Below are 26,997 nucleotides of genomic sequence, written 5' to 3'. Positions count from 1 at the left end.
TAGGAAGGATGGTGTCCTAAAGTGGCCCCAATATGGTAGTTAGGATACAGAAATTTTAAATAATCTAGAGGTTAAACTCTTTAAGAAGAAAGCCCGGCCGGTAATGGTTGACTCTTTCCGCCTATGGCGAAAGGAAGCCAAACAGAAAGAAATTAAATTAGCGAAGAGAAATAAAAGAGAGAAGGGTATCTCGATAATGCAGGCTTCTATACAGTTTAAAGATAATGAAGAGGAACAAGCGAGTGAGCAGTTGCACAGGCAACGTAAAATGGCGATTGATAAGTGCTATCCAGCTTTGCCGACTCTTCAGCAGGATGCAGTGAAGGAACTTGAGAAAGATCCTTTGATGTCACATTTGTTGAATTCGCCACCACCTTATTTGCAGAGTGCTACAGCACCTCCGCAACCTCCGGTTGCTTTGCCTCCGGTTATTCCACAGCTGCCAGCTCCTCTTCAGTTGGCTCCTATTCCTCTGGCGCAGCCTCCTCAAGGGCCGCCGACTTTGCTACCTGCTCCGTCTCTAATTCCTACGACTTTGTTTCCTGTATTGTCTACTTTTTCTGATATTCCTTCTAATACTGCCTCTGCGTCTGTTTTGTCTCATCCTGTTTTTCCTCCTGTTCTTCTGTCGACTTCTCCTTCTGTTCGACAGAGAATGACTGATACTGTTGCTAGTCTTTTGTCTCCTTTCTTTGGGACATCGAGTATGACCCCTGTTTCAGCGCGTAAACAATTGCGTAGCCAACTGCCTGATTCCCAAGAACGGGACGTATTGGATCCTTTAGCACATAAATGGGTCACTCGTTCTTTAAGATATGATGTAGAGTCTGTTATGGACTTCTTCCGTCAATGGGAAGAACCAAAGCAGAGATATGTTTTCGATAAGATGTGTACTTTCCTTCGTGGAGAATGGGAAGATGGTGATTTGGGACAGACTCCGCCTGAGTTGTTCCGTGTACAGTCCGAGTTTGCAAAGGGAACAATAGTGGGTCCAAATGTTGAAAAAGCAGTTGCGACATTGTTGTCGTTTAGGAGCGAGTCTCCATCTCAGTCGATGTTTGAGCCTGATCCTTCTGTTAGGAGGAAGGTGTGACAATATCCAATGAGAGAGGTTCCTCCGGTGTGGAAGGAAGCAGTTCAGGCTGATGTAGGTCTTGGTATTTTAGCTGCACCGGCACATTTTCAGCGTGTTTGGGTACATGTCCCGTGGAAGCGAGCTGAAGTTTTGGCTCTTAAACTTAAGCAAACCTTACCTGACCCCCGTAAAAATCCTGCAGGGTACTATAAGGAATTATCACAGACTGCAGACTTGTGTGTTATGAATTTAGCCGATATAGATAATGGGATAATTTGCCTGCGTGTAAGCAGAAGAAAGATGAAGGCGTATCTGATTTCTTCACTAGGTTTGAAGAAACGTTTATCGACCATAGTGGTCAAGACATGAGCACGGAAGGTGGTCAACGGTTGTTTGTTGACAAGTTTGTGCATAATTTGCTCCCCGAGTTGTGTAAGAATTTGAAAGATTCAGAGAGTTCTTGGGCCGTTACCTCTTCAGCACATATACTGGCTACTGCACAGTACTACGAAAATAGGGATAGGACGAGAAGGACAGAGCAGACAAAAAGACTAAAGAGTTGAAGACGAAGGTTCTTTTGCAGCAAGCGTATCCGCCTCGTAGTAGCCAGCGTGATTATCAGCAACCTCAGCAGTTTCAGAGAAACTCGCAAAGGTTTGAGTCTTCTCAACCGCGTTTTCCTGTAGGTCCTAATCAGTGTGCATATTGCAAGGAAGAGGGTCATTTTAAAAGTAGTTGCCCGGTTCTGTTGCAGCGCGCAAATGGTGTGACTGGTGTGAGAGATCGAGGTGTTCAGCAAGCTCCTAGAGGTAGGGGACGTGGTGTGTTCCCGCAGAATGCGCGTTCCTTTCCTCCACAAAATTCGATGAATTGTTTTGATCAGCAAAATGGTGCGTCTAGTAGAACGACTCAGTACTATGCTGACGACTACTATGTCGAAGGTGAGAATATGGACGATAATGATTGCTAGGACAGCCATGGACAAGGAGAGGGAGTTGTTTCAGTTCCAGTAGATCAGAGTGGACCCTACGTTGAGGTGATTACATCAGGTGTGTCAGACCTTTTCTGTTGGATACTGGTGCTGCAAAGAGTTCTATTATGCACTCTAAACTCCCTGGTGCACCTTTGTCTGGCTTAACAAATGTTTCGGTAGGTTTTTCTGGCACCCTGTTTAGGAACCCAATCTCTAGTCCTTTGTCTCTGTCTGTTGGACCTTGTGAATTGGAAGCACCCCTTATCTTGACGACAGGTTGTGGTGAGAATTTGTTGGGATTGGATTTGCTGACAAGATTGTATGCGACGCTACAGTGTTCTCCTTCGGGAGTACAGCTTACATTGGGTAAGAGAGTGATCTCTCCGATGTATTTGTCGAGAGACCGACTCCCAGATGAATTGTCTTCCCTTCCTGATACTCTTTGGGCTACTGGTCCTAATGATGTGGGTCTTTTGGAGATTCCAGATTAGCGCTGGCACTGACTAGTGCAAGTGTCTCCTAGGGCACTGACTACTGTGTGCTGAATTTGTCAGCAAAGATATGAGCAACAAAGTTTTCCACAAAATCTATTTTCTTTCTCAAGTCTCTTAAGTATTTTATTCATACTTGTAAAGTTCTTCATTAGTAAATATAATTTTTTTCATCTGAAATTGCATATGTTCAGCATGTGTATTTTACATCCGATTTGTTTTTCAAATGAGCAAAAAATACATTCCAATGCATTTCGGCCAGGGGCCTTCATCAGGGAGATCTGTGGGACAAAGATTGTATCCATCACGATATGTTTCAATACACAGCATGGTAATAACATAACAGTTAACTAACATAATGAATTGCATACTTCTCAAGTTACAAGAAGTAGTGGAAAAAAATGAAGAGACGGACAACAGAAAAGCCTTGCTAAAACGTGAAAATCACTGGATATACCATTTACAGACTCTGCGCCCACATGGAATTAATGAACGGACAGAATTTAGCTGTTATCTATAATTTGTTGGTTTTTTGATATAATAAGTGTATCATTACAGTGCTGTGCATGTAATTGTCAGTTTAACTCGATGACCGCTCTTTGAGATTCATGCATTCACATAGTTCATTGTGGTGACCATTTTCTAACCTTGGCCCTTTAATGGCAGCGCGCGCAATTTTAAAGCACAACCCATCCCACACACGTCACACGCCGACTTTGAAGCGGAGAGAGCGGCGGCTCCTAGTGCAGGCTCGAACCTTTGTAACAGCGCATTCCGGTAAGAACTTTAGCCATATTAAATGTACCTAAGCGAACACTAACTCTTAAACGCGCTTTACCGCTATGCGCGTGCCGCATACCGAACCCCCAGGCGAGCTTAAGTGTTAACGCGAGCAGTCATGTTTGTTTAAAGCCGCTCATATCACCATGGGTAAGACGCTACAGTGTTTAAGTGCATTTACCCGCATTTCATTTTTGACGCGATTAGCCCACACACAGAAGCAACCCTCGATACATCCAGGTTACACTATCAGCTAACGTGTTTAGTTTAAAAGTTGTTCACGTTATCACTCAGACACATATCAGACACACAGTAACACCCTAAACGCGCAAACGAAGGGTAACATTGAGGTTATGATTAACTAAGTTGGAGGTTAGCAATATGATTACGGACTTTTTGTAACTTGAGAAGTATGCAATTCATTATGTTAGTTAACTGTTATGTTATTACCATGCTGTGTATTGAAACATATCGTGATGGATACAATCTTTGTCCCACAGATTTCCCTGATGAAGGCCCCTGGCCGAAATGCATTGGAATGTATTTTTTGCTCATTTGAAAAACAAATTGGATGTAAAATACACATGCTGAACATATGCAATTTCAGATGAAAAAAATTATATTTACTAATGAAGAACTTTACAAGTATGAATAAAATACTTAAGAGACTTGAGAAAGAAAATAGATTTTGTGGAAAACTTTATTGCTCATATCTTTGCTGACAAATTCAGCACACAGTAGTCAGTGCCCTAGGAGACACTTGCACTAGTCAGTGCCAGCGCTAATCTGTGATATTTTAATACTCCCGAGAGGGGAGTATCCATAGGAGCACGACTCACGCCTTAATACTAAGAAGAACTTAATGCAGTGCACGGCCACTATCTCTAATCTTTTGGAGATTCCGCCATATGTTGTGACACTGAAGGCGAGTGTTCGAATGCCACGTGTTCCACTGCATAGGATCTCCACTGAAGGTGAAAGAGCGTTGCTAGCGATCATTTATGACCTGATTGAGAAAGATGTGATTGAAGAAACGAGAGGTGATGTGTGCAACAGTCCGGTTCTACCTGTTTTGAAATGTACTGATTCTTCACAACCGCCTGTATATAGGTTCGTGATCGATCTTCGCGAGGTGAACAAGATTGTAGTCCCGCAATTTCCTGTTATTCCAGATATTACTGCCTTACTGACCATGATTCCAGCTTCGGCTACCTGGTTTTCGGTGATTGATTTGAAGAATTCTTTCTTCAGCATCCCGATTGCCGAGGAGAGTAGAGATATTTTTTGCTTCTCTTTAGGAGGTCGAAGCTTCCGGTTCAAGCGCGCTCCTCAAGGCTACTGTGAGAGTCCGTCAATTTATAGTCAGGCCTTGAAAACACAGCTTGATACGATTGTTTTACCTGATGGCGCTGCTCTTGTTCAGTATGTCGACGATTTGTTAGTAGCTACCGATACTGAGGAGATTTGTAAAGAAGCTACTTTGTCGTTGTTGCATCATTTGTCTGACTTCCATCATAAAGTGTCTCTTTCGTAGTTGCAGTATTGTCGGCAAGAAGTGACCTACTTAGGTCCTCTCTTATCGAAGGAAGGAAGAAGATTGACCCCAGAACGAATGCAAGCGATTGCGAAAATGAGTGTGCCAACCACACAGAGAAAAGTGCGTGCTTTCTTGGGTATTTTGTCATACTCTAGACAGTGGATCACAAATTTTTCGCTTCTTCCGAAACCTCCGATAGCTCTTACTATTAATGATACTCCGAATCCAATTCCTTGGAGTGACGAATGCGAAAAGAGCTTTTCTGAATTACGTGAGGCTTTGTGTTCAGCTCCTGTGTTGGGTACCCCCGACTACCGTAAGCCTTTCACACTCTATGTCCATGAGAGAGAGGGATGTGCATAGTCAGTTTTGACACAGCAGTTCGGCGATAGGCAACGTCCATGTGCGTATTTCTCGTCGACTTTGGATCCGGTAGCTAGAGCGTTGCCGAGTTGTTTAAGAGCTACAGCGGCAGCGGCTGTCTCTATTCGACAGTCTGCTGGTTTGGTGATGAATAATACGTTGATGGTGATGGTTCCACATGCAGTGGATACCTTGTTAAACAGAACCAAGACACAGCACTTAACTAGTGCTGGATTGTCAGGTTATGAGTTGACACTCTTAGCGAGTCACGTGCATATAAAGAGATGCAATACATTGAATCCAGCTACGTTGTTGCCGACTTCAGTGGGGACAGATGTTTCTGAACGGCATGATTGCTTTCTTAGGACAGAGGAGGAAACGAAAGCGAGAATAGACCTTAGGGACACTCCTCTTGCGGAGTGTGATGGTACCTTATGGGTGGATGGTTCGTGCTTCAAGCTTCCGAATGGCAATACGACTGCGGCATATGCAGTTACGACTTTGCATACGATTGTAGAAGCTGCACGTATCCCACATAATTCAGCTCAGGCAGCAGAGTTGATTGCATTAACGAGAGGGTGTGAGTTGTCGAAAGGGAAAAGAGTGACTGTGTACACTGACAGCCAGTATGCGTTTGGTGTGGCTCAGAGTTTTGGTCGCTTGTGGAAGGAACATGGGTTCCTCACGTCTCATGGGACGAAGATACAGCATGGTCAGTTGGTGAATGAGCTTCTCGAGTCCCTGACCCTGCCGTTGCAAGTTGCAATTGTGAAATGCAGTGCACATAAGAAGGTTACAGATGATGTTGGTCGTGGTAATGCGTTTGCAGACGAAGTTGCGAAAGAAACGGCAAGAGATGTGATGAGTCGAATGTATGTTGTGGGTCCAGCGAGATGGGTTCCGGATAGAGGAATATGTGAAGATACGATAGAAAATGTGAAGTCAATTCAAGCTGAAGCTACAGAGAAAGAGTTGAGCGTGTGGAGAGAGAGTACGGGTAAATTGGATTCGAATGGCTGTTGGGTTGAGTTGTCAGAACATCAGCGATGGTTGTTCCCAGATGCGTACGTGCTTGCAGTGGTTACAATGGCGCATGGAATGGCTCATATCAGTACGAAAGGGATTTGTAAGTTGTTGGCTCCAGTATGGCAAAAAGTCTGGAATCCGTAAGTGTGCAGAGAACGTGGTCAAGAATTGTATGGTTTGTCTGATGTACAATCCTGGTAAGGGAACTCCAACTCCAGCTGGTCATTTTGCGCCTCCGACGTATCCGTTTGAGGTCTTGCAATTGGATTTCATCCACATGGAGAGATGCAACAACCTGAAGTATGTACTCGTGGTTGTTTGCGCCTTTTCAAGATGGGTTGAAGCATATCCCCTGAAAGATAATACTGCCTTGTCCACAGCTAAAGCTCTTGTTAAAGAGTTTTTCCCTAGGTATGGTTTGCCGAGAATGGTCTGGAGTGACAATGGGAGTGAATTTGTGGGTCAAGTGATGAAGAGAGTGTGTGATGGTTTGGGAATTCGCCAAAAATTCCATGCTGCAAATCAACCGCAATCAGCTGGTCTAGTTGAGTGATATAATAGCACCCTCAAATTGAAACTGGCCAAGATACAAGCGAGCTCTGGTCTTAAATGGCCTGATGCTTTGCCATTAGCACTATTGTCGACAAGGATGACTGTACATTCTCGAGTGGGAGTTAGTCCTTATGAAATAATTTTCGGTCGCCCGGCAAACGTATGGGGAGTGCCGAGGCCGACAAAATTCAGCGAGATCGAAAACCCTGTACTGCTTGACTATCTGCATGATTTGACGGCTAAATTGCGTGTTTTACACTAACAGGTTCACGATACATTGCCTCAGGCTTCTGAAGATTCAGGGCATTCTATCGATCCTGGCTCCTGGATCTTCGTGAAGAACTTCCAGCGAACAAAGAACGATCAACCCCGCTGGACCTGCCCCTACTTGGTGCTATTGTCTACGCGATCTGCAGTACGAGTGCAAGGAAAGAAGAACTAGATATACGGCGTGCATTGTAAGAGGGCCCCTTTGCCCCTGCCGTACGACCGGTGGGTCCAGGAGGGCATTCCTGACTCTGAAACTGAGACTGTGCCTCGTTTTCTGCCTTTTAGCGATGCACGTTTAATTTAGACGGGTTCTAAGCATGAAAGTGACGATCTTTTGCAAAAAGCTGTGCCACCGTCAGTTCGATTGGACACTACCGAGCCTGAACTTTTATTCCATGACCAGACATTGCCTGGGAAAGGCCGTTATAATTTGCGATCAATAGTTGTGGGACCAATAAAATAAAAATTCATTTTCTTTGCTATTTTTGAAATTCAGCTCTCCCATCTGAGAAACTGTTTTGGTTGATTTTTGTTTTTCGAACCACCATCCGGGTTCAGCTGTAGGGTCGTGGTGTCAAGTCTTTGGAGTGCAAGCCGAAGACACAAGGTCGACGGTTCTGGTTGGTCTTAGGGCGTTCCCTGGGCTGACAGGCGCATTCCTTAGCACGGAACACCCAACCGCCGCGAGCAGCGTGGTTAGAGGATGGAGTTTTTCGAGATGGAGAGACCTGTTGAAGAAACGAGTTTCAAGAGCAAAATGTGTACAATTATGAGCAGAAAATGTTTTTTAATATTGTGTCTTTTCATGTTGCTTAGCCTAATGATGTTCATAATGGGATATGTTACATTCTCTTTTCAAGTGACGTTTGCACCCACTACACAACCCTTACCTTCTTCTACTGTTTCTTCGCATTCTTTTCATCCCTTGCCTGAACATGAGTCCATTAGGAGATTGGAATTCGTTAATAACTCCTTTGTTCAGCTTTTGCACCAACACCAGCTAGTAGTGAACACGACTAACTGTTGGGTGTGTGGCCTTATGCCTCATACTACTAATAAAGGTATTCCTTACCTGGTCCTGCCATTCAGCTATAATTGTTCTGTGTGGGCATACAGAACGATGTTCATCTATGCTCGTGAAGTTTACCCCCTACATTCTGTGAAACACAATCCAAAGAATAGTGCTCTAGTTAAGGGAATAGTCGATATGATTAAAGGAATAGATTCCTATGAGACTATCCCGAAAGATGAGACACTAGCTTATATTGGATGGAACGTAACCGGATATGGAGCGAGTCTGAGTGAGAAACAGCGAGCAAAAAGATCCTCTCCGATTTGGATTGTACCCCATCAGGGTCATCTATGTCTGCAAGGTAATGGCAAGAGTGAGGGCTCAGTTAGGGATAGATGTATGTTTTTGCGTCCCAGACTTCCCCATCGTTCCTAGCAGCTAAGGGTACCTATTTCGTCTGTTACGATAAAGCATACACGTGGTTGCCCCCTGATTTCTCAGGCACGTGTTTTGTCTCGTTCCTGTTGCCTCCTACTTATACAGCTGGGACAAATTACCACAAGACGAGAATTGTTAGAGGTGTCTTCAGTAAGGAAGATACTGCAGGACAAGAATTAGGTGATTTCTCGAAGGGCTTTCTGCCGTTTTGGGGACCTATGGTTAACAGCAGGAACATACGGCAATTGACGAGAGTGGTTGAGTCCACCGTAGTTGAAACTGCTGGTGCCCTTAGTAACCTGACTGCTGAGCTCCAGTCGGACCGCCTTATGACTCTTCAGAACAGAGTCGCGTTAGATGTCATACTTGCAGATAGAGGAGGGGTATGTAAATTGATCCACTCGAGCTGTTGCGTTTTCATTCCAGACAATGCACCAACGGTGTACCAAGCCATTTCCAAACTGCACAAGATCTCTGAGTCTATACATGTGGACGAATGAGATTGGTCATTAATGGGATGGTTTTGGGGATTGTTATCCACCTGGGGATGGAAGATTCTGATGATCATTGGGATGCTCTTAGTCCTTCTTTTCCTGTTCTGTCTGTGCGTACAGTGTGCTCCTGCTATATGTGGCATTTGTGCCACCTTGTGTGTAAGGAGACCTGTATCAAGAGACGTGCTAGGTAATAGGATGATGCTACAGCAACATCTTGATGATCTGATGAGTATAGACCTGGATTCAGACTGACGTGGGTTTAGGTGATTGCCTATGTAAGGGCAAAAGGAGGGACTGAGGTTCCGAGATTCTGAACCCGTTCAATAAAAGTCGTCGTATTGTGACGATTTTAGTCACAACGGACCGAAAATGACGAGTGTAATATGTACCAGTGTTTTCGTAATGTTCGAGTGATGGATTCACCATGAAATGAGGGGTTCCGTTCTGAACCCTTGGGTTCCATTTTGTGTACGGCAGCCATTTTGTGGTTGCCCTCACATAGGCCGATGACTACGGCCGAACGAGTCCTTGGGACACGTACACCTTCAGCTGACTCTTGTGTGACCTGGGAAAGCTGACCGTTGCCCGAAGCTAACCTTGTTGAGCCAGTTCCTTGTTCGGCAGCTGGTCAAGATAGAGATCAAAGAGCAGGACATTGCTGAGTTCATGGTGCATACACTCGCCCTTCTATCTTGCCTCTAATCTGTTTCTGCTCCTTCTTTTATGGCCTATTTATGATTTGGGTTGTGGTCTTTTATTATTGGTTTCTTTCCGGCCCGTTCGAGCAAGAATGTTGGGCCTTCCCGTGTAATTGATGGTGGGCTGGACAACGAAATGTGGGTTTGTCATGCAATGCTTTTTGTCGTGTACACATGGGATTGGTTGATCGTAAATAAGGAATGTTTGACTAAAGCACAATATTTTGTATAAAAAGGGATGACAAGCTTTGTAAAGTTGAGCAGTCTCCTACGAATATACGTCATTGTACTTCGTGGATCTCTGTTTCAGGTTGCAGCCAATAAATTTGATCTTTGAAGTCACCAAGAAGTATCCCGTGTCTCTGTATGCCAAGACAGGAGAACTCGGAGACTTCGGGCGTTTCCCCTGGCGCCGCTGGGTTCTAAAACCCGGTTCTTCAGGCTGTGGCATAGACCGCAATGGAATCTCGTGTCTGGGAGAAAATTTATCCCACTCGACTTGAGTACGGTACAACGTAGGTGCAAGCACCAGAGCCCACTCTTCTGCAAAGCTCTGCGGACAGCTCCTTGGGCACGGTGTGCAGGAAAGTAGGGAGGGTCAGCTTCTCCCCTCCCGGAGCGGCCAAAACAAAAAGCGGGGGCCAGTCTGCCTCAGCTAATAGAATGTCATATGTAGAGGTCAGATATTCCCCAAAAATCCCTTTTATTACACATTGGATGTCACCTTCTATTAAAAGAACTATATCATATAGTCTGTCAGGGGGAGCCACCATAGTGTCAGTAGTTTCCACTGTGATAAAAGTGTCAGTTGCTGTCGCCTTCAGATATGGCGGCAGTGCTTGCCGCACTATTGTAACCTCTGCTGCGCTGTCGAGTAGCGTTAATGCCCATGTCTGGTTCTGAAGCTGTGTTCTCACTATCTGTGGCATACCTTACGGTTAATGCAGCAACTTTCTTTTTCTGAAAATGAGGGTGTTAACGTGGCAAGTCGTCCTGCTTGCCTTTACCATCAGACGGGCGGGGCTGCTCATGTCCTTGTGGGGCACCCCGACCCCTGCCATGTTCTCCGCCACCGGCTTGCATGCCCAATATTTCCTGTGAAGAACAAGGAGAACGTTGCTCAAGAACCTGAAATCTATCAGGAGACCTAATTCTTGCAAGGTCGCACAAATCATAAGTGCACTCAGTAGACACTGGTATCGTCAAAGCCGGATGCAACCCCTGTTTCTATTGCTGCTTCCCCCGTTTTTTATTCTTCCAATTCTGTTTTGGAAAATTTGGACGGTCGTCTTTAGTAGACTTTGCCATCTGAGTCTGCGGTTGAGTTGCCATTTTAGCAAAAGGCTTAACACCCAAACTAATGCGGACAATGGTCTTATACGCCTCTGCAAAAATTCTCTGTAACGCTCGGGGTTTGTCGACGTCTGGGTCAAGGTGCAAAGCATTCGACACCTGAAAGTTACCAGCATCTCCCTTTACATTACAAAAGATGAGATCAGCAACTAAGTCAAACACGCCAACGAGCCTCATTCTGTTGTATATGAATTTAGGACCCTAGTGTAATTTTTCCTATTAATGCCCATATATAGGTATAAATCACCCTCTCTTTATATAGGCATAGAAATCATAACCATATTTAGACTTAGCCTATGTAGAACAAATACGGCATGGCTACTTCCACTAGTTCCGAAAATCCACTACGATTTATTGGAAAAACCCGCCTTCAGCAGTCAGGGACTTCCCCTTGCTTGAATATTGATTTATCCGAGAACTCATGGAGTTTTCAAAGAACTGAGTCTTTGATGACGTTATTATGATCAACCTTACGTCAAACTAGGCACCTTCAAGGTATAAATATGCCCACACTTGACCAGGCAAACACACGGTGGTTTGGAGCAGTTCGACTATCTACCTACATGACACAGCTTGCCGAAGCAAGTGTCGAAAGAAGCCGACCCTCCAGCAGACGCACTGAGAGCGACGCTCTCTTTTCTCTTGCTGAGAAATCCAGCTCCAGTGTTTCCAAGCTACCCTTGCGGATTGTTGGGGAATCGAGTCCTGAGAGAGAGCTAACAGACCTCCTTCATTCTAAAATCAAGGTAGAGAGATGATTAGACCCTTAGAGAAATCTAGGATAGATTCTTGAAAAAAGAATACTGAAACTAAGCTACACCTCACTTACTTCTTCCCTTGTACTAGACCTAGGTTAGGTACACCGGGGTAGGCGTATTTTAGAAGCACCAGTTGAGTACTTTTAGTCCTTATTTATTGATGTATGTATTCTATGTATTTTATGGCTTAGAAACCATGTCATGCTTTTACAGTATTATTTTATAATACTCTTCGTATTGTACGCATTGTATTTTGCAACAAGTATTACGATTGTAGCAGTTAATTTCTCCTGCATGAGACAGAAGACTGTTCAATAAACACTTTCTATTGAAAATGCCCGTCTCTCTATTTCTCTGCACCTCTGGTGAAACGAAGCATGCACGATTGACTGAGTGAAATAACTATCTATTGTTTCCTTGACTCTAGAGATACATTTCTTATTCTTGGGAAACAAAGTTGTCATGTTTATGCGGTTGTCAGAAACGAATCCCTTCTTGTTTATTCGAGAAAGTTTCTAGTGACCTCTGAGCTAGCTGGCACTCACAATTAAGTCTAATATATTCGATAGAGACCTAGTCGACCTCAGTAATACGTCTAATCTATAGTATATGTTATTCAAATGCGCAGAGCCTATTGGGATTATAGGAACTACACTACAATTCCCAACTCGACAGCCACCTCCAGACTGTGCTCAAACTGAACACGCTTGATCACAGAGGGCAAGACAGTCATAGACGGCGTGCCGAAAAACTTCGTATATACTGCTGCAAATACTTTACCCCAATTCTCACAATCTGTTACCTCTGGCAATAAGTCTTTCTGCAAACTAATTGTGAGAATCCTGTGTTTTTCCACAGGAGTGGTATTAGAAAACACTGCTTCCAGTTGGTCAAATTTCTCAGCAAACCAATAAGGCATATCGTACTTAGTTTGGGGGTTCTTGCCCATTACCGAATTAACAGAATTAACCATGGCGGAACTAATTGACATCCCGGCCTGTCCAAATTGTTGCGCTGCAAGAAACATAATGAACTAAAGCCCTATGTACCCCAACAAAAGAGGTATAAAGTTGACACAAATCGTCAATCTGGGCATTAAGATAACGTGGATATGGTGTGAACCCGGCTAAAACTGACTAAGTGGCCCCAGGAATTGACAAGGGACCTAACCGAACCGGAGTTACGGTGTGGGGGAGGGTGCCATTAAACCAAATACGATGCTGCCATGCCGAAATTTGAATCTCTTGTGTCCTATATGGAGTATAGTTCACAGGAATCACAGTGTGAATGTATGTATGGAACGTATCCTCATCCGCATTTATTGCAGGAAACATAACCCAAGAGTAGAAAAGCTCAAAGGGCTGAGCTATGTTAATATCACCCATAAGGACATAGAGAAGAAAAACAATTTATAAATTGCAACACAAAATGGGTAGCAATTCAAAAAGTGAACCTTTTTATAAATCTCAAGCTTGAATTAACCTATAACACATTCATATAGGTAGGTTAATCCGTCACGCCCTTTTAACCGGAAACAGTGGTAAGGGTATTGTGGACATATAAAGCACTAATCAAGACGTTGGGTGCCATGTTGCGGGGACTATGCACAGGAAACCAGGACCTCAGTGTATTGTGGTGTACCTAAAACCCACCTCAGTGCCCAGAACCCCTATCCAACTAGCATCAGTGTCTCATTCGTTCTCCGTACTAAAGCGAAGCTATCAATGATTAGACAACCCAGAACAAGTGATTTTGGGACCTCTCAGGAATAGTGGGAATCAAGAATACTATTTCATATTTATTCTCATAAATGTCCACAATGTGAGTAATCAGAGACAAGGTATAGTTTAAAATGTTTATTTCAACTACGTGCTCTAAGATGCAGTATCGTTGGTAACATCAGTAAAAAGATGCATAAAATCAATACAATCAGCATTGTTACAATTCCATAAAATACAAAGGGAGAAAGCATATTATAATGATAGTGGAACCAGGTCTATAGCGCCTTGTGTACCACCCTCCCCTTGCTAGGAGCTAGGTATTATAATAATAGAGGATCTCTAGGTTAAAACGGGGACCGCATACCTCCAAGGTCAGGTGAAGTGAATCACATCCCAGATCAGCACAGCTCTTTGTCGATGGAAAGGTTTTTCCAAATATTAGTCTCATGCATGCCGTGCAATATTAAAAGCACCTGAGTTTCAGAAATGAGCAGCTGTGTTTGTGTTGTGTCTAGAGCGTGGGTCGATCAACCTGCATCTACAGCATAGTTTGTTATTTTAACCTTGAACAGGTTGTGCAGACTTGAGGTCGCAGTGTGAGTCTAGAGATGTGAAAAACGACTGTTCTCATGTGAAGGAAAAGCAAGCAGTTTGTCTTTATAAAAACAGAAACATGTAGTGTCATGTGCAAAAGCAGCAAAATGCTGTTGAGAAGCTAACTCACTTATGCTAATATAGCAATGTGTGCAGGCAGAACCGTATCTTCACTACACTTTTACAGGTAGCATGAACAGGAACTCTTGGATGTTTTTCTTTGTAACTCTTCATCGCCAAATAAAAACCACCAGTGTTTCTTTTCTTTTATTCCACATTGTGCTAGTCTCCCAGTGGATTTCGTGTTACATCACATTGTTTTTTCTATGTGTACCGAAGTGAACAATCACTGGGAACAGACACTTTTAATATTCTACAAATCTTTGGTGTTCTTCTTTTCTTCTAGTCGAGTCTTCAGTCATCTGGTATTTGAATATCCCACATAATTATATACTTGTTCCTGTAATTCCTTTATCTCACAATAACGGCACTGTTCTGCTACTGTCCATGTCCTCAGATGAGTAAATATTATTGTTAATGTTCTTAAATTCTTTCTGAATTCACTGCATATCTGGGATTATTTCTAAGTGAGTTAAATGAAGGTGTGTGTTTGCTGAGGCTATGTAGGATCAGAAATTGACAAAATCTTGGCACACTTTTAGTGCAATTGTAAAGTTTACCCCAGGTGTGTTCGCAATTGACAAAATCACTTCTGACATTCATTGCAATGCTCATTTTTACTCTGTGTATGTTAGTTGATGTATCCATAGGTTTAATAACTGACAGAAGATATTCACACATTCACTGCACCTGAAAGGTTTTTTCTCTGTGAGCATTAACTGATGAATCCTTAACGCGAAAGATTTCCTAAAGGTACTTCTACACTCACTACAGTTGTATGGTATTTACAGAGTGAGTGCAAGCTGATGTCTACATAGGCTTGACAATTGACTACATTTCTTCACACATTCATTGCACTTGAAGGCTTTTCTTCTGTGTGTGTTCGCTGATGCCTGTTTAGGATTGATAATAGACTACAGCTTTTCAAGCATTCATGGCATTTAAAAGATTTGTTTCCCCTTTGTGAGCTCGCTGATGATTTCTTAATGCTGAAAAGTAAGTAAAACTACTGCCACATTCACTGCAATGGTAGGGTTTTTCCCCTGTGTGTATTCTCTGATGTGTGTGGAGGCCTGTTAACTGACTGAAGCTCTTCACACATTCACTGCACTGGTATGGTTTTTCCCCTGTGTGTATTCGCTGATGTCTCCGGAGGTCTGTTAACTGACTGAAGCTCTTCACACATTCACTGCACTGGTATGGGTTTTCCCCTGTGTGTATTCGCTGATGTCTCCGGAGGTATGTTAACTGACTGAAGCTCTTCACACATTCACTGCACTGGTATGGTTTTCCCCCTGTGTGTATTCTCTGATGTCTTTGGAGGTTTGATAACTGACTGAAGCTCTTCACACATTCAGTGCAATGGTAAGGTTTTTCCCCTGTGTGTATTCTCTGATGTCTTTGGAGGTTTGATAACCGACTGAAGCTCTTCACACATTCAGTGCAATGGTAAGGTTTTTCCCCCGTGTGTGTTCGCTGATGTGTTTGGAGGAGTGATAACCGACTGAAGCTCTGCACACATTCAGTGCAATGGTAAGGTTTTTCCCCCGTGTGTGTTCGCTGATGTGTTTGGAGGAGAGATAACCGACTGAAGCTTTTCACACATTCCTTGCAATGGTATGGTTTTTCCCCAGTGTGTGTACGATGATGTCTTCGGAGGTCTGTTAACCCACTGAAGCTCTTCACACATTCACTGCAATGGTATGGTTTTTCCCCTGTGTGTGTTCGCTGATGTGTTTGGAGGAGTGATAACCAACTGAAGCTCTGCACACATTCCTTGCAATGGTATGGTTTTTCCCCAGTGTGTATTCTATGATGTGTGTGGAGGTTTGATAACCGACTGAAGCTCTTTACACATTCATTGCAATGGTATGGTTTTTCCCCAGTGTGTGTACGATGATGTCTTCGGAGGTCTGTTAACCCACTGAAGCTCTTCACACATTCACTGCAATGGTATGGTTTTTCCCCTGTGTGTGTTCGCTGATGTGTTTGGAGGAGTGATAACCAACTGAAGCTCTGCACACATTCCTTGCAATGGTATGGTTTTTCCCCAGTGTGTAATCTATGATGTGTGTGGAGGTTTGATAACCGACTGAAGCTCTTCACACATTCACTGCACTTGAATGGTTTTTCCCCTGTGTGTGTTCGCTGATGTGTTTGGAGGTGTGACATCTGACTAAAGCTCTTCACACATTCAGTGCACTTGAATGGTTTTTCCCCTGTGTGGGTTCGCTGATGTGTTTGGAGGTTTGTTAACCGACTGAAGCTCTTCACACATTCATTGCAATGGTATGGTTTTTCCCCTGTTTGTATTCGCTGATGCTCTTTTATGGTTTCTAACTGGCTAAAGTTCTTGACATATTCAGTGCAATTGCCAGATTTGTCTCCTGAACGTGTTTCCTGAAGGGTCAGCATAGTTAATAAATCACTTGCGTTATTTTCACCTTCCCTGTATATATGTGATATTTTGGACGCTTGATTTCCGATTTAACAATAAAATACAAGATTCACTAAATACCTGCCACATTCATAATATCAGTAAGGCTTCCTTGTGGGTGATTGCATCTTTAGATTGGATAATGGCTTTGCATGCTTGCGGGTAAAGCTTAATCTTCCTTCCGATAGGTGCAAATTGGGACAATACTCTGTACTTTAGAGAGCAGATCTCCCCTTTCCTTTAGCCTTCAGTTGTTAGGCTCCACTTCGTTGTGCTTTTCCCTGGTTCCTGTGGTTTGGCTTGAAAGAGTTAACAATACACCTAGAGCACTGAATGCTGGTCTGGTGTCAGTTTAGATAGAGAAGTACTGCTCTAGCAAGATCATGATAATGAAGCGACTCGTAATGTGTACAGCTACTCCAAAGAGTGTCCCGGGGCAAAGCACAGGTCAGAAAAGAAAGTAAATCCGGTTGTTTCCAACATGGACAAAAAGCCAAGTGTTCAAAATTTTTTAAACATTTTCATGTTGCTAACAGCTCAAAACTGAAGAGGGAGTTTGTTCCAAACTATGGATCCCAAATAGACACGAGACCTTCCTTCAACTCTCATACCGGCCTCATGATCAAAGCTGGTGTTGGACGCTTGTTTATACAGCAGGTGGTTTGTCAGTGTTGTTGTCTTGGTTTTGTTGAGGTCATTTCTTCGTCTTGGGGTGTCGAGGTGCAGAGGTGCAGAGCTCAGACTCGGACACTAACTGAATTGCCTTTGACTGCGTCTTCCTGGATCCGTCCTCTGCCTCTGATTGCTCTGATGTTTTTGGAGCTCCTTATTTTTGATAATTTTTGCAGGTTTGATGTGTTATCTTCATTATTCATAATCAATCCGTGCATTTAAGGCTTATTCTCTGTTGGATGTAAAGAAATGCAATATTACTAAATGCAAATGTATTAGAATGTGAATACACAATATTTAACCAGCTGGATAAGACATCTCTTCTCTACCATATTTGAAATTTAGTGAGGAACATTTTACCATACATGGATATTTCATTAAAACTGCGGTTGAACATGTCACATCTTATTTACTTCTGAAAAGGCAGTGATTTACCAATGTTCCAGAGTAAAATACTAAGGCGAGGGCAGCTACAGAGCACTCATGTGCTACAGGTACAGTTTTGGGTGGATACACATGGACAAGATTTCAATTAACAGAACAGATTGTGGAAAAAGAGAGGAATCAGGAAGCGCTGCCGTTAATTCAGTTTCAGGAAGTATCTACCAAAGGTAGCTCTTCAGAAAGTGTATAACAAAGGTAACTCTTCAGGAAGTGTATAGCAAAGGTAACTCTCCAGGAAGTATACATGACAAAGGTAACTCTTCAGGAATTATTTAACCAAGGTAACTCTTCAGGAAGTGTACAACAAAGGTAACTCTTCAGGAAGTGTATAACAAAGGTAACTCTTCAGGAAGTGTATAACAAAGGTAACTCTTCAGGAAGTGTATATCAAAGGTAACTCTTCAGGAAGTATTTAACCAAGGTAACTCTTTTGGAAGTGTATAACAAAGGTAGCTCTTCAGAAAGTGTATAACAAAGGTAGCTCTTTAGGAAGTATATATGACAGAGGTAACTCCAGACACCTTTTTCCACACTGCTTTCCTGTTCACACTGGATCAGCTCAAATGCCAACTCCTGCCTTTACCTTGCAGCTCATTAAGAGTCTTTCTATGAGTGCGACGGCCCTCATGATCGCCGTACTCAGGGTTGCGGTCCAAATGCCACCATCCTGGCAGACTGATCGGCGTATTATAATTGTGGTGGTGGGACCGCCCCCCCGCCAGGATCAAGGATCCCACTGTGGAGGCGGTCTGCAAACACCCTGAATATGTTGGCAGTGCCAATGCCGACATCGCCAAGTACATTACGGTCTGCATATCCACTGCCCTTTTCCTGGCGGGGATCCCACCATGAAAAGGATAAAGGACATGCAAGTAAGGGGGCCCTCACAGGGCCCCGGACGATTCTGCTAATGGGGTTGCATGCGGGGGGCACATGTTGTGCCACCCAGTGGAATTGCACCCTTGTTCCTGCACAGTGTGGCATGCATGACATGGTGCAGGAACGTGCTGCAGGCACTCTTAAGGTGGTGGTATGATGTTTAGGCTCTCTAATGAGCCTAATACAGCCGCTCCGAGACCGCTGCTGCACCGCCCACCCACCATGGATTCAGGTCATAATCCGGCGGCGGGCTCTCAATGGGCTTGGCAGTCTGCCTGGTACCGCCGCTGTGGTAGTCTCATTGGAAGACCGCCACACTCGTAATAAGGTCCTAAGTCACCTTCAACACATTTTACAGCCCTCCGGGCTCAAGCATTTCTGGATCCTTCTAACCTGGAAGACTGGAGCATTATCCTGAGTTGAGGTGGATTTTCTATCAGCGTAATATATATCCATCTCCCTTGAACTATTGACTGATTCTGCCCTGAAAGACAACTTAAAAAGTGAGTCTTTAGTTCTTCCTAACGTAGGTAAAGTTAAGATCCTGTTGTATTTCAATCAGCAGCTCCTTCCAGGGTGTTCTGTGAAACAGAATGAGGGGCTGATTGCAAAGGCCCGTCTTTATCTTGCGCACACAGATATGGCAAACAAACATTAAATCATGACATTTAATATTCAACGATATCAGTAATTTATTCCTTATAGAGAATCCATCGCAAACAATAATTTAACTGAAATATCCCCCAATCCAACAGATGTGTGCATATAAATAATTGCTCTCCATGTTATTTAATTTATTGTTGTCTGTCTGAAGGCCAGGATGCTACTTTGTGACTCAACAGGGCTTTGGTAGAGCAGGAGGAGGTATCTGTTGTCCACAGGTGAAGTCACATTTCTCCATTCCCATATTTCTTTTATTCAGGTTTACTTCATTCCATGTCCTTCAGCTCCCCTACTCCCCTCGGTCTGTGTACTCACTCTACAGAAGGTGCACAGGTAGGTGCTTAGGAAGTACAAACATAGGAGGTGCACAGGTCGGTGCCTCTGAGGTATAAGCAGAGGAGGTACACAGGTAGGTGCTTACGAGGTACAGAGAACGCTCGCGGGTAGGTGGGTGCACCCCTCTGTGTCTGCTCCCATCTGTACTAGGCGTTGTATCCGTGTACACTGGATCATCTTCCTGCGGCCTCACATGGACACTTGCTGCGTGGATATCACCACATTGACCCTTTAGTTGAGGGGAGCAGAGCCTCAGGAAACACAACACCTGGAGGCCATCTGCCTCGAGGGGGAGATCCAGGTGAGGGTTCAGGTATCAGATAATAAGAAGACAAAAGCATCCTATGAAACACTCTTGGGTGTTCCAACAAGAGACTGAAGGGTGCATTTGCTATCGGTCCTCTCTCTCAAACTCAGATCCCTTTTCAGTGACTCTGGCACTATATCTGCTTCTAGGCCCTCTTCCTATAATGCTGGTTCTCGCTCCTTCTACAACACTTGCTGCAGACATGGGGCCTCATTTTGAGTTTATCGGACAGGTTATTGCCTCAACCATGGCAGATCCCATCTGCTTTATTACAATTGCCACAGGATATAATGCACTTTTATTAGGTTGGTCGGGATACCTGCCACATTTATGATGGAATAAGCCATCCGCCTAAATATAAATCGGGCCATTGGCAGACATTGTATCCAGTGTCTTTTCAGTGCTGGTAAGCATCCATTTTATTAATGGCACAGTATTATCTCACCACTGCTGTGGCTTGAAGTTATAAGGCCATCATGAATGGACTAAGTTGTGTGCCAGAATGCCTGTGAATAGTTTAGCAAGAATGTTTAGGAGGGAGATGGGTCTGTATGATGAGCAGGACTAGGGGGGTTTCCAGGGCCTGTGAATAAGCGTTATTACTGTTTCTCTCTTGGTGTCAGTGGGCTTGTCTGTGTCCCCGATGAGTTGTTTACAGCTTATCTTATTTATGCACAAAGAGTTGGAGTTTTGAGGACTCACAGCTCTTTCAACAATGTTTGAAAACAAAACTAGTCAGATGATCGCTGCCAGGTATACATGTTTTGCATGTGTAGAATCACACACTATGAAATGCAGTGCACGCATGCTTCACCTTGTCAGTTTGTAAAAGACTGCTGACTTGTGAGTAAGTAAGCATTCACAGACTCCAATGTGACACTTTCTGACACTTAGAGTTTCACTTCAATAAAATGCTGGAGTAACTCTCTGTACAGAGTAGGAAGAGAACTGAATCACCCTCTAAACGTGGTGGCGAGTAGTGCTATACGGTACGTTGCACCATTTTGGCAAGCAAAACTGGGGAAATGGTACTATACACTGGGAAAATGCAATGTGATAAAAATGTGACAGGACATTCCCACTACATGTGATTTTACACATTTTTGGGGGGCCATCTGTGTCCTCCTGTTTATCTAGGCCCAGGGTTTAGTTTCAAGTCAAGAGACAGTGCAGGATTAGACTAATTATAATGTAATACATTCCAAGAAATGCCTTTACCACATATGCCTTTACCACGTAACACCTTTATCACTCAATTCTTCACCATGCATATGCCTTTACCACGTACCACTTTACCACACAAGTCTTTACTATGCATATGCCTTGACCACGCATAACGAAAGATTTCAAAAATGGCCCAGCCGGTAAAGGGTGGGTGCCCTTGACCCCACCCAGGGCACCCACATCATCATTGTTGGGGGGCCAGGGGGGTCCCAAAGCCCCCGTGATGCCAGCGGGAGCCAGCATTGTTCCTACCCATAGGGAGCAGCTTAAAATCCTGCGCTCTATGGGCAGGAGCAATTTTTTCATGTGTTTCTCTGCCCACTTCATAAGCTGTGCATTGTGGGGAGTGTAAGTTATAGTTAGCCCAGGTAACTATAACTGCTCAATTTCTACAGTTTTGTGTGTGTAAAATCTGAACCTAAGTAAACGTCCCTTTAACCTTTGTTTTTTTCCGTGTTTTTCTAAGGTTTTTGATGCTGTTTCCTACCTATAACGTCCCTGTAAACTTTGGTTTTTTTCAGTGAAAATCTCTCTCTCTCTATATATATATATATATATATATATATATATATATATATATATATATATCCTATCCGGGCTCTGCCATAAGCACATGCAGACCCACATGCTGAGTGCAACAATTACCTGGGGGCTCCCATGCAGCTCAGCATGTCGAGGGGGCTCAGGGGCTGAAGCGGGGCTGAAGCGGGGCTGTCGGCTGACCGTGGAGGAGAGCGCTGCAAGGTGCTGCCGCAAGACGGTCATGCTGCTGAATCTTTTTCTTTTTAATTACTTAACAACTAATCAATGGATTGGCACCAAATTACAAAAAAAAATCTTTCTGGACCAAGCTCTAGCTTGCTGCCAAATTTAGTGTAATTCTGTTCAGCGATCCAGCCTGTAGTAACTATGGGGAAATTGCATGGGGAAAAGGCATTTTGGGACAACCCTTTTTCTCGACCTCTACTGATGAATGACCCTAAAGCTTTCCAGACAGTAGCTGAATTGGATGGTTAACTAGCTTTAAACCTTATGTAGACTCGTCAAATGGAGCCAAAGTTATTAGCAAAACAAAAAAGGACCTAACTATAACTACGTACTGGTGACAGCTAGTGTTTCATATATATATATATATATATATATATATATATATATATATATATATATATATATATATATATATATATATATATATATTAAACACCATCTTCTCCCAAAATTAGCAGAAGCAGAGACCTCAGCGGGGAAACAGGAGACACCATTTATTTAAAGCTGTTGTTGGGCATAATGCATTTCGGCCTGGATTAGGCCTTCCTCAGATGCCAGTGAAAGTGTTCAGGCGACTCTGCTGCTCGAAAAAGTAGTTCATGCCGCAATCCTATTTGTAGATAGGCGCCACGCCCACCAATGGAGTGAAATCACGCAACCTGCCGCTCGTCGGAACTGCAGGGTCCATAATGCAACAGCCAGGTGAGTGCTGCTGGTGGTGTGTCCAAGTGGACAAACGTTGATGCGGCAATGTAGCGAGCAGCAAAAGTCAATAACCCGCAAAATAATCAGCATGCTCCCTCCGGTCCCCTTTGCGTTCCGACCTCCTAGTCCCGATGTATAGCGAGCAGGGACCAAACAAAACAGTGTTTGTGAGTCCCCCGTGAAGTCACGGTTCAGCCATTGCTGCCGCCCAGGAAAACACCGGTGTTCAGAGGCGGGCTTGGGACAGTAGCATATATATATATATTCACTGAAAAAACCATAGGTTATAGACCATATATAGTTAGGAATTAGCATTTAAAAAACCTTATTTTACTCACACAAAACCATTGAAATTCCATATATAGTTAGTTGCACTAACTATATATCGCGCACCCGCAATCCACTGCTGATCATGTCACATATTACATCATTCATGACATGGTCAGTGACATCACTGATGACATCACTGATGACATCTCAAATGACATCACTGATGACATCACTGATGACAACATCCAGTGACTGTATGTTTCTGTAAAGTTAAAATATGTCTTACATATTGAAGAATGAGTGGATGTATAAGTGTCTGGATGAAGGATTTAGTAGGTGCGTGACTGACTGTATGAGTGAGTGATTAAATGTGTCTCACTGAATGCATGGGTTAGTGACTGAACTGTCTTAATTTGTGCATCATTATGTCTGTTGTGATGTAAACTGCTGCATGTGTTGATCATTAGCTATACGAGAGGCTATATGTGTTATCGATTGGTTGCCCAAGTATTTGTATGGGAGATTGAGTTTGTGTAGGGGTGGCTGGGAGGTGTGTGACTCTGTGCATAGATGTGTGAGCAGTTGATTCACTAGGTGTATGAGTTCAAGAGTGCATGTGGAAACAGCTACATGGGCAGTTGACTGTGTGCATGAGTGTATTGATGAGTGAATGGATATCTCAATGCTACATGTCATAGTAAGTACATATGTAAAACACAGTACATGTGAGAGTTGGCATATATAAATAACTGTGCATGAGAGCCACTGAATGTGTGAGTGGTTGTATGGATCATTGTGAATTTGTATCAGGGATTGTATAAGAGAGTAAATATGTGTTAGTATATGTTTGAATAAGTAAGGTGTGTATAACTGTATAGTTGAAGAAATGGAGGTGAGATTGTTTCTTTGCATGACTGACTAGGTGTGTGAGTAACTCCATGGATGAGTGACAGTGTGTGAGTGTCTGTATACACTGAGTGTATCTAAGGTTATATTAGAGTCTGAAGAGGTTTATCGTATTAGCACAAGAATGATGTCAAATGAGATGTCATCAGTGATGTCATCAGTGATGTCATTTGAGATGTCATCAGTGATGTCATCAGTGATGTCACTGACCATGTCATGAATGATGTAATATGTGACATGATCAGCAGTGGATTGCGGGTGCGCGATATATAGTTAGTGCAACTAACTATATATGGAATTTCAATGGTTTTGTGTGAGTAAAATAAGGTTTTTTAAATGCTAATTCCTAACTATATATGGTCTATAACCTATGGTTTTTTCAGTGAATTTCAATGGTTTTTTAATAGCAAATATCATAAGCTGTCGAATGTCAAGTACGTGGTAAGTAAAAACATTTTCGTGTTTATGCACACTGATCTGCTTTGAATGCTGCCCCCCACCCCTCATTTCTATTAGGAGTACTCTCTCTTTGCAGATAGTGAAGGGTAGTTAACGCAGGCCTTTGCCCCCGTTGCCCCCGTTGTAATCCGTCGTGCCTGCTTCTCTCTCCATTTGATTGATTGTTCTCTTTGGTTCATTCTCTATTTACAAACAAGCACAGAGTCGCAATACTCTGTTTTGTCTTTGCAGATAGCGAAAAATCGTGTAAAAAAACAAAAGGAATCGAGCAAAATCAGTAGGCCACTAATGGGATCTCTTTTTGACCTCCCTAAAATAGAAACATTAGGAACAACCTGTTGATAATACCAATGTGTATGTACATAAGCGGCGTTCATTTGTGTTCACAGTACCCCTTGTTGATTGTTTGAATCGAGCATTGAATTGTTCGAAGTTGATTCTCTTAAGAATCTTCTCTGCCTGCAAACGAGGAAGAATAGGAATATTCTCTCTCCCTTTGCAGATAGTGAAGGGTAGGTAACGCAAACCTTTAACACGTCGTGCCTATTTCGTTCCTCATTGATTGATTGTTTCCCCAAACATTGACTGTTTGGGAATTGGTTCTTTTTGGAGGTATTCCCTGTTTGCAAATATACGTAGGAAAATCTTTGCAAATAGTGAAAGGGTACGTAATGCGGACCTTTCTCCCCCGTTGTAATCTGTCATGCCTATCTACTCCCCACTGATTGATGCACCTGTTTCACCCGGACCATTTACTAGAGATACGTCATCTGGCCCGACCAGAGAGCACCCCTAGTGAAAAGGACATATGCAATAATAACGAAGTGATCACTGTATCCTGTTAACAGAAACTTTAGCATGAAACAACCTGGAAAGAAAAGAATAGGAAAACGAAAATCAGTAGGCCACTGATGAACATGAACTTTTATTAAACAACGAACAAAGAAACGATAACATAACGTAATGATAAAACCTATTAATGTCCTAGAAACAAGAAAACGTTAAAATATGCCAGTGGTGAGAGACCAGAAAAACAGTAAGAGAAACCAAATCACCCCTCGCTGTCCCACCGCCTGCCACGCCAAAAAAATCGATAGACTAGGGAAAATGCAAGTCAGTAGAACATCCGCCCCCACTCTGGAAACTTCCAAGGTGGGGCAGGGTTGCGGCTACGCCCAGCCGGGAGCAGCCCATATAAGGCGGGTCCTGCTGCCACGCCTCGGCCAGGAGATCCTAACGTAGGGTGTAGCCGGAGGAGAGGCCAAGGCCAGCGGGACCCGGCCAGGGGATTGCCTTTACAACGCTGAACAGTTGCAGGGGGGGGGGGAATGTCTCCTCGACCCTCCCCTCTCTCTCCCAGTCCGGCCGCGGTGGCCCTTGAGAGTTGCAGGTAGTCCCGCCACATGCTCTTCCGGTCCGGCCACCAACGGTCGGGGGGCCGAGGCCGACGGGATCCGGCTGCAGCCGATAAACCAAGAAACCCGTTCATGGGGCCAGAGCCAGGGGCGTCCGGCCGACATCTACCGGAAGCCCGGCCCGAAGACGGACGGGACACTTCTTCTGTCTTGAATAATGGCTGCGACAACACTGGGGGGGGATGTCTTGCACATGCCTCCGACCCCCCCCCCCCCTCGTCCTCATCGCCTGGTCCGGCCATAACAAATCTCAAGCGAGACGCCGTGGGGTGCACTGGGAGGGAGAGACGGTGCGAACAGGCCTCTCCCGCCTCCCCAGGTGGAGGCTTCCCAGCTGCACCCTCAGCGCTCCAGGCGCCCGGAAAAGGGTTCTTCCACTGTGGCCATGCTGCAACGTCTCGCCCGGCAGGGTGGAGCCCGTCCGCTCATTTGACCCCGCGATCGCCAGTAGCTACCGAACTCTCAAAATGGCGGTCGACCTGGCAAGAGCGGGCCCAGCATAAAGAAATGGCCCGGTCACTGGTTGACTCCACCACCGTAGTCCTCCACGACCTTGAAGATTCTAGAGGAGCCGCGGGAGTCTCCGACCCCCGATGGGGAATGACTGCCATGATCGCCCGTGGAGTGACGAAACTGTATCCGCGGGACGTCGGCGCTCCCATGCTGGCGCCAGCCTCACTTTGAATTACTAGAATCCTGCAGACCTCAGTTCCGGTGAAAGCACAGTGTGACCCGGTAGGAAAAATTGTTGCACCCCCTCCCCTTTTTGACTGATAGTTCAAACCACCGATCCTTTCCTTTGCCCCTTTAACGGAACTTTGGACTGCCTCCCCCTCTTTTACATTTTCTAGAGAAAACAAAACATTAACCACTACATTAGCATAGCAGTTGACACCAGAACTGTTTTCAAATTGAAAACCAACAACATCTTCATCCTTTTTGTTTCTGCTGTGACCCTGCTACAGCACAGGCATTGTCCCCAGCAGTAATTCTGCAATGCCGGTAAGAATAGCTGTGGTGCCTACTGGACTCACTCACCCCCGCGGCGCCCCACGCCGTTATTTGCTGGGCGGCAACTTACTAGACATCACTTTCGTGCCATCTAGATATCAGCGCGTTCTGCTGCCTTGGAACTATTCGCACAACAGACTGCTACTGACGACCCACCCCCAGGCAACATCTTCTGAATTTTCATAATTTGAAAGAACTAGTAACATGTCCTCATCAGGAATTCAAAAGAAATTGCCACGGTCT

The 26,997-nt window shown here is 44.1% G+C and overlaps 1 protein-coding gene across 1 annotated transcript; it reads right to left on the bottom strand.

Annotated features, from left to right (window-relative positions):
• Positions 1-13,676: 13,676 nt before the first annotated feature.
• LOC144806301 (uncharacterized) lies at positions 13,677-17,187 on the bottom strand. The gene has a single exon (XM_078672693.1). The coding sequence runs from the start codon at positions 16,671-16,673 to the stop codon at positions 15,183-15,185; it is 1,491 nt and encodes a 496-aa protein (XP_078528819.1). The 5' UTR covers positions 16,674-17,187; the 3' UTR covers positions 13,677-15,182.
• Positions 17,188-26,997: the final 9,810 nt, after the last annotated feature.

The sequence above is a fragment of the Lissotriton helveticus genome (assembly GCF_964261635.1).
Source record: "Lissotriton helveticus chromosome 1_1 unlocalized genomic scaffold, aLisHel1.1 SUPER_1_unloc_6, whole genome shotgun sequence".
NCBI classification, from domain to species: Eukaryota; Metazoa; Chordata; class Amphibia; order Caudata; family Salamandridae; genus Lissotriton; species Lissotriton helveticus.
The sequence above is the reverse complement of the archived record's forward strand: the minus strand, read 5'-3'. Positions and strand labels throughout refer to the sequence as shown.

What these genes read in the sequence shown, in the direction of transcription:
- LOC144806301 (XM_078672693.1), bottom strand. Translation starts at nt 16,673, where the DNA reads ATGCTGACCCTTCAGGAAACACGTTCAGGAGACAAATCTGGCAATTGC.